Source organism: Glycine max, chromosome 13 (genome assembly GCF_000004515.6).
Source record: "Glycine max cultivar Williams 82 chromosome 13, Glycine_max_v4.0, whole genome shotgun sequence".
In the NCBI taxonomy this organism is placed as follows: domain Eukaryota; kingdom Viridiplantae; phylum Streptophyta; class Magnoliopsida; order Fabales; family Fabaceae; genus Glycine; species Glycine max.
In genome coordinates this window covers 33,149,704-33,157,914 of record NC_038249.2, presented here as the reverse complement: position 1 = coordinate 33,157,914, position 8,211 = coordinate 33,149,704, and the positions used below count along the sequence as shown (strand labels likewise).

At 31.9% G+C, this 8,211-nt stretch overlaps 2 protein-coding genes across 2 annotated transcripts in view; one reads left to right on the top strand and one right to left on the bottom strand.

Moving 5' to 3' along the window:
* The window catches only part of LOC100798360 (uncharacterized), a 7,852-nt gene extending 3,428 nt beyond the window's left edge, over positions 1-4,424 (top strand). Inside the window, exons 5-8 of the mRNA XM_014765775.3 lie at positions 748-855; positions 2,085-2,342; positions 2,583-3,013; positions 3,662-4,424. Of these exons, the coding sequence (XP_014621261.1) occupies positions 748-855; positions 2,085-2,342; positions 2,583-3,013; positions 3,662-4,273 (1,409 nt within the window). The 3' untranslated portion in view covers positions 4,274-4,424. The remainder of the gene's footprint in view (positions 1-747; positions 856-2,084; positions 2,343-2,582; positions 3,014-3,661) is intronic.
* A 194-nt stretch (positions 4,425-4,618) lies between these two features.
* Positions 4,619-7,189, bottom strand: LOC100813116 (26S proteasome non-ATPase regulatory subunit 14 homolog). Its single transcript, XM_003542931.4, has 6 exons — positions 6,891-7,189; positions 6,625-6,802; positions 6,421-6,502; positions 5,445-5,621; positions 5,154-5,321; positions 4,619-4,986 (listed from the first exon to the last, which is right to left on the bottom strand). The coding sequence occupies exons 1-6, from the start codon at positions 7,021-7,023 to the stop codon at positions 4,795-4,797; spliced, it is 930 nt and encodes a 309-aa protein (XP_003542979.1). The 5' UTR covers positions 7,024-7,189; the 3' UTR covers positions 4,619-4,794.
* Positions 7,190-8,211: the final 1,022 nt, after the last annotated feature.

Genomic DNA, 8,211 nt, shown 5'->3' with positions numbered 1-8,211 from the left:
ATACACCAATTAGGTTTTTATCATATTTATAATTAAAAAATAAAATTTTTAAGAATTTTAAAAAACCAAAAAAAAACAATATATATATTTATATTGTTTTTTTTAATTTATATTGGTTTTTTTTTAAATTCCTTAAAGTTTTTTTTTTAATTATTAATATGTTAAATTACTCATTTGTGCATTAATTTTTTTTACTATCACAAAATTTAATATATATTAAATTTTGTAATAGTAAATATTTTTTATTTTTAAAAAAATATACGTATTAAATAATTTGTATGATTAATATTAAAATTAATTGTCACAAAATTTATTATTTAAATTTATATGCACATTAAATATACATTAGAAATTTTAGTGTTATGTATAACAACATTATTTACTTTATAACATAATTAGTTCATTAGTTCAATGGATTAAAACGTAGTACTAATAACCTGAAAATCACGAATTAACTCTTACGGAACATGAAGGGTAAAATTGGAAAAAAAGAAAAATACTGAATACAGCAACCATACTACTGAGTGCATCTAGCAACACCCTAGATTTTGGTACTATACTTTCACCTTATACGTGAGCCTATAAGTACGCATGTGACTCATCTTGCTTTGTCTATACTCGATCTCCAAAATACATGTGTTTCCCAGACACCGTTTGGGCCCCAAAGAAACTCTATTTATAAGCGAATTGAAGAAACATAAATTAAGAGAACAGAAATCTCATTACCCTATCATATCATTTGTTTAGGATCTGAAACCAGCGATAGGTCACGTCCATTATATCCAACCAATTACAACAGCTGTGTGGATCTCTTCAAGTTTGTATTTGTGGTAATGTCGGTAATCTTTGGAGCAGGTATGTCTCCATTAACATATTTAGCTGTAGAGTCATGTATTTTGCACATCGATTATAATTTTATGCTCATTCTATATGTTTGCACTTAATTTTGCAAGATTGAGCTTAAACTAGAGTCAATAGATTTTATATACGCAAATATTATTTTGTTGGATGAATTTTGGGGAAAAAAATTTTGACTTACAATATTATTTTTAGTTTTGTAAAAACATAAGATTTTTTCTATACTTGAGTGAGATCCTTTTATTTCTAATTTTATATACTGTTCTAATTAAGTCCTTTTATCAATTTATTCATATATGAAATCTTTAAATATTTATTTTCTACACAAATAAACGGGGGGGAGGGGGGATGTTAGGAAAGGTTTGAGATTACAAATGTTTTAAGAGGTTCAAAAATCTATATTTTGATTAACATTAAAGAATTTGGTGACATGTAATTTAGAATTTTGAAGAAGGGTAATTTTTTATATGTTCTTCCTTTTGAGTGAAATATGATATTTTAATTGATAAGTTAATTTCAAGTGAAAATAATCTAAAAGAATTTAATTGAAACATAAATAAATGAATTTGTAAGGTTTGAGGAGAGAAATTATTTTCTCTTCTTTCATTTTATGTTATCCTACCAAAATAAGTTTTTGGTGTAAGCAATAAGTATAATTTAATTGACAACATACTTGTGATAAAAGATAAATGCAATTTAATTATCATAAAACACACTTTAGGAAAGAGATGAAATTTTTTAAGTATAACTAAACCCTAGATCTCATTACTGGTCCAAAGGGTTGAAGTTTGTAAAAATATTTCGAGATCATAGAAAGTTAAAAGCCTTAATTAGGGTAGTTAAAAAAAAGTTCTTGGTAGCCCTCTTATATAGTAATTTTTTTGTGTCCATTTAGACCATTTTCTTTTTGTTGGTCTTCCAAAATGATCTATCTAGAATGTAAAGCTGCATTTCGAACTGGACCCCTTTTTCGACTTCCGAAGTGGCCAATTCGGATGATAAAAAAAAAAAACATTTTGGAAAGGATGCAGAAGCAACATGCAGGTGCAGGAAGCAGCATCCCTCAATGTGACAATATTATAAGTAGGTCTGGTCCAAAGAAGTCGTCGAAAAATAACTTGAATTAAACTGACCCATTCGAATAATTTCATTTTGTAGTGTTTATAAATGTGACATTTTTTCTATTAATAATGTGGCATATTTTTCTATTGATGAAACTACAAAAGGGTCAGCCAACATAAACAAGATACGTCGGAAGAAGGAAAAGCACGTGTGGTCTGCCCAAATAATGGATGAACTTCTGAAGCGAGCTTCCATGTATGAGTATGATGACGATGGCAACAAACCCCTGCAAAACTTGGGGGATAAAGATCAACAGACAGACCCTTATAGTTTTGATGGTGGGGGTAGTGTTACTTTGGCCGATATCACCGAAGAGCAGCAACATTTGACCATCAAAGGAGAGCCCAAGCATCAAAAGATTGGTAAAACATTAATTAGTACAACTTGGTTGCTGGATTATTTTGAAATATGGATTTACTTAAAAGGAGTGTCTTTTCTCACTCTCACTTCTTTATAATTACTCCTATTTAAGATATTTTTATCTAAAATCATCTTCTAATTAATTTGATTAAAAAAGATGAAAAGGAAAGGGTATTTAATTATGATAATTAGATTAGTGTTGGTGGTTACATTATTATTGGTGGTATTGTTTTTATATGCAGGAGGTAAAAAAGATGAAAACCCACTAGGATCGAGCCTCAATCTTTATTGTTGTCATTGTACATCAAAAAAAGATGAGAAAAATGAAAAGATAAGCACCAAAGAAAAGAAGGTGTTGGAGACACCGATATTAATAGCTGCAAAGAACGGTGTGACAGAAATGGTAGCGAAAATCATGGACTCGTTTCCAGTAGCTGTTCATGATATGGATGCCAAGAAGAAAAATATAGTGCTATTGGCAGTAGAGAACAGACAAACCTATTTATATAACTTCTTGCTCAGCAAGAAAAATCTAAAGGAAAGTAATATATTCGAAAAAGTGGATAACGAGGGAAACAGTGCATTGCACTTGGCAGCCAAACTTGGAGACTATAAGCCTTGGCTCATTCCTGGCGAAGCTCTTCAAATGCATTGGGAAATCAAGTGGTACCTAGTAAGTTTACATATAGGTGATTAGGATTTTGAAACTTGTCAAAATAGATAAGCTACATTAAACTGTTTTTGTTTTGTTAACAAACACTTTTGCGTGACATCCGAAATGGAGATAATGCAGGTAATGGTGAAATAAAATACTCAAGATTGGAGAGGAATTAAGTTTAGATAAATTTTAAAAGTAAAAATTTCATTTTTTTTTAAACATTTTAAGAATCATGGGTGTTCTTTAAGTAATTATCTGCAAAAATGGATTAATTGTGTGTTCAGAAGAGCTTATTCAACATTACAATAGTGATTTTGTACCCAAAAAATATTACGATGGTGATGTATGGTTTTTTATAGGCTTTTATTTAAACTTGTTTCCATAAATTTTATAAAATCTTATCAAAATAAGCTGCTTCTTTTTTTAACTTATTCCAACAATCTCTTAATCAAAATATTAATTTAATTCTTATTAGATATCAGATAAAAGCTTGTGAAAAAATATTTTATTGAATTACTTACCCAAAGAAACTCCTAAACCAATTACTGATATCAAGCCATATAGTGCTTCAATTTCAATCAAATCATTAACCCTGTAAAATCATTTACATATTTTGGTCATTGAAACTACTTGCTCCCCTACGTACTGATGATTGTGATGCAGTTTGTTAAGGGATCGATGCAACCTCATTTCTTTAGTCACTACAACAATGAAAACAAGACACCAAGAGATATCTTCAGTGAAACTCACAAGGACCTCGTCAGGAGTGGTGGAGAATGGCTGAAAAAAACTGCTGAATCTTGCTCCTTGGTAGCAGCACTCATAGCCGCTGTAGCCTTTTCCACATCCACCAACGTCCCCGGCGACTTCAAAGATGACACCGGCTCCCCAACCCTTGAAGAAAGGCCAGAATTCAAAGCCTTTGCCATCGCATCTCTCATTGCTCTTTGCTGCTCTGTCACCTCACTGGTGCTGTTCCTCTCAATACTCACATCTCGGTATCAAGAGCGTGATTTTGGTAAAAATCTTCCCAGGAAGCTGATCCTAGGTTTGACATCATTGTTCATGTCCATTACCTCCATGATGGTTTGTTTCTGTGCTGGCCATTTCTTTGTGCTAAAGGACAAACTCAAATCTGTTGCCTTTCCTGTATATGCCGTGACATGTCTTCCAGTCACACTTTTTGCCTTGGCTCAGTTTCCACTCTACATCGATCTCACATGGGCTACTTTTAAGAAAGTGCCACAGCGTGGCTACAAAACCTCTCTAACATAGTTGTGGGACCAGCATTTTACTTGTAGAGCTTAAAACTCTGCTGCGTTTGTAATCTAATTTTCCGTATTTGAAGCTTAGTCTAGACCTTGAATCCAGAGACTGCGTATCAACAGTGGGTAATTCAGTATTTGTTTAAGTAACGTTAAGTGTTTCTTATGGTGCTTTTTTATCGGATCAATGTTAATTGTTAATTTGTTATTTTCTTTTGTTAGCAGAAGAGAATGTAACCAACGATTTTTTTCTTATGGTATTTTAAAACATAACTGACATTTTGTTTTGATAGACAATTTTGTAGAAGAGAAAATCCAGAAATAACATTAAAAGATATCCAGTAATACTGAGGGAGACACCACACAAACTATGTGCTGAGATTTACTTTCTTGACCTTTTCAGCCCGTCCAAATAATATATGTCTAGTGTCTTCAAATATAGTTTGAGAAGAATAAGGAAACAGTGATTGTAATAACTCAAATTGTCTCCTTAGCACAGCTACAGAAACCAGAAGGTCCAAAATAATGACTCTAGAAGACAACAGTATCAAGCATCATTCCGAGAGTTTGAACGATGTTGGAAGACATCAAATTTGAGATATGCTCTTCGAGATGTTTCTTTGCATCTTGTCTTCCCACATTTGCTATTGCAAGCTTCTCTGGAGGCAGCTCATCTTCCTCTTGAACAGCCTTGTTATATTTGACAGCTAAGTTCAGCATTTCCTGCATTATCAAATTAATTGAGATCTATCAGTATTTAATTTACTAAAGATATTAGGCCATTTTCAAATCTTAAAACTAGCATAAGTAAAACAAAATATATGCCATTTTATATGTATGAGTAATCAGATTGGTAACAATCTAACTTACAATACGAATCATTAAATTACCTGTACAGTCTGTTCATTAGTTTTGGAATGTGTATCAAAATGCCGAAGTGTCAAACCATCAGTCCATTTCTTCTTGTGAAGATTAAGCAACATCTTCTCCTCAAGTTCATTCTTCCTGTAATTAATGGCTATGGAATAGTAATGCCGGTTCAACCCATGGATCAATGCCTAAAGAGGGCCAATAAAGAAAGGTCAGAAGCAATTAAAAAAAGGCAGAATAAGTGCTTCCAAATATAAAACATAGCAACAGTGTAGACATCTGATCAGATAAAAAGGATTTGGATAACACACTTGAATGGATGGTTTATTCAGATGTCCCAGATTGGATGTTGTCTGCCTTGGTTCTTGACCAAGCATCATTGTCTGCGGATTGATCAATCGAAAAGCATCAATCACCACTTTGCCTTTAACACTTTGTATTGGATCTACAACCACAGCCACTGCACGCTGATTCAAAGCCTCAAAACTCTGCATGATGTAACATAGAAGAGCAAGTTACTCATACTAATCAGCAGCAACATACTAATATGAACCAAAGTAATAGTTAATACTAATAATGGATTTAATTATAATGCCTAAGCCTGGATGGAAATTTCAATTACCTACAATTCAAATTTTAAGAAATAGACAACAGTTGGCACTTGAAAGCGGATATCATGACACTGTTTTCAATAAGCAAGAAAAAGGTTTGGTTCCACTGATATCTTAAAGAAACCTTTTATCAAAAGGAACAGCTCCCCATTCACTACTGAGAGAATCAAAGCAAGCTTCCATACTAACAAATATTGACATTCTAGGAACATCAGAAACAAATCTAAGATTTTTTCATTAAATGAATCTCAGATCTCTTTTTAAAAATAAAAGAGCAGCATGGCAATATTAACATATCTAGCTGGTAATTTTGACCCCTGATTTAATTTGGGTGTATGATTTAGTCCTCAAATTATTCAAACTCATTTAATATTATTCTTTCTGCTAAGATAGCAGGGAGAATACTTTGCATGCCATCATTATAAATTCCAAGGAGTGTTAAAAAAAGATAGGAAACTAGAGAGAACAGAAACAGTGTGAAATCTATTCACACTACAAGATTCACATAAACCTGACAACGAAAGTAAAGCATCCAACTCTAATCCACAATATCAAAAACTAGAAAAATCATTATCATCACCCACCATACAAATCCTTTTAATTGAGAGGTAGATACGGAAACAATGTGCAGAAACACAAGAATCAACAAACAAGAAAGAAAGAAATGAAGCTGAACCTGCTGTGTATTGATGTCAACACCAGAGAGCCAACAGCCAAATCCAGGATGGGAATGGTACCAACCAACAACCATTTCTGGTCTGCAACACAAGTAACCAACATCAATGAACTAACAAACCAAATCCAACACAATAATAATAATAATAATAATAATAATAATAATAATAATAATAATAATAATAATAATAATATAAAAAAATACCTTCCAGTTTGTTTGAGCATGTCAAGCATATTAGTCTGAAAAACGTGATCAACAGCCTCAACACTAACACCAGTGCCACTCTGCGGCATTGCGAAGACATCAACCACACGAACGGTGTACTCGTCCACGAATTCTCCAAGCATCAAACCCATCACCTCCATGGGAACCCCAGCCCTTCCTGCAATTACAGAAACACGAAAACCCTAATTTAGAAATCGGGTACTCCATGACTCGATTAGGTTAAAAACGGGAACTTTTGGACTTACCGTGCTTAAGCATCTTGAGGAGAGCGAGTGAGGAGATGTAGACCTGCTCGGAGGAATCGAGAGTTGGGGAATCTGGGGGAGGGTGCCCTAGCGCTCCACCTGCACCTGCAAACATTCGCTGAAGCCTCTCCATCGCAAATCTCACTTCGGATTTTGATTCGGATTTGGGATTTGGACTCAGCTGAATTGGTTTCACTGAGAATTTGAAGTTGAAGCTGAACCTGAAGCGGAAAGGAAACCCACCAACAAAGGAACAAGAAAAATCTTACTCGGTGCTATACTACAATACATTTATGTTTTATGTGAGGCCTAAATGCCTAATTATTAATTTATTTGATTCTTAAATTATTAAAAATAACTTAATTTAGTTCCTAAAATTTCAAAATATTCAATCAGATTTTTTAATTTTTAAAAATTTAAATTTTAATCTCTTGTAATTTTAAATTCATAATTTTAGTATTTTTATTTTTAAAATAAGATATTTAATCTTTTTATTTTATAAAATAAGTAATTTTAATCATTTTATTAGTTGATTAAAGATGAAATTTGAGTGTGAAATATTGATGTTAAAGTTGACTTAGAACTTATGTAGGTAATTGATTTTGATATATTGCTTATATAGGAAAAGATTAAATGAAATAAGAAATAAAAAAATCGTGCAAAAGTGATAAGTTATCCTAATCAAACTTTTGTTCTTCTCAAACCAAATCCAAGAACAACTCATATAAAAGGAAAGAAAAATTCAAAATATTATTGGTGAAAATGTTAGAATTGATATTCAATTAAAAATTGATTTTTTTTTGCCTTTAAGTTAAATTTTTCTAGATTTGATTTGGCGAAGATTAGAATTTCATTAGTGTTGTGTTTTCTTTGGCCGATTTTTCACCCCATAAATGAGTAAACTCATTTTAAATGGTTTGTTAAGTAATTTTTGGCAATTTTTAGTCTAAAAAAATGTCACAAATGTTTTAAAATAATTAGAAAGTAACTATCAGTCATGGATTGATAGAAAAAAAAAATAGTTGGAGGATCAAGTCTGGTTAAACTTAAGTTTATAAACTACAAACAAAAATTCTAAAAAAATTCATCAAAAACATATTTTGTTCAAATTTTTTGGGAGAATAAAAGTGAAAACTCACATAATATGACAGATTAAAAGTTAATTATTTTTTTAATTAAAAGTTAACTATCAGTCATGTATGCACGGGTCATTCACAATTTATCTAGCATGCATGTTTATTTATTTTGCAAGGCAGAAGTGGGATGAGAGGCTGCATAAATTAAAATAGGTTTAACATTGATAATAATTTTGATGTTCAAG

What these genes read in the sequence shown, in the direction of transcription:
- LOC100813116 (XM_003542931.4), bottom strand. Translation starts at nt 7,023, where the DNA reads ATGGAGAGGCTTCAGCGAATGTTTGCAGGTGCAGGTGGAGCGCTAGGG. An exon ending in CCTCAAGATGCTTAAGCACG is followed by an intron (nt 6,803 to 6,890) that starts GTAAGTCCAAAA and finishes CTGTAATTGCAG; the next exon opens with GAAGGGCTGGGGTTCCCATG. An exon ending in TGAATAAACCATCCATTCAA is followed by an intron (nt 5,322 to 5,444) that starts GTGTGTTATCCA and finishes GGCCCTCTTTAG; the next exon opens with GCATTGATCCATGGGTTGAA.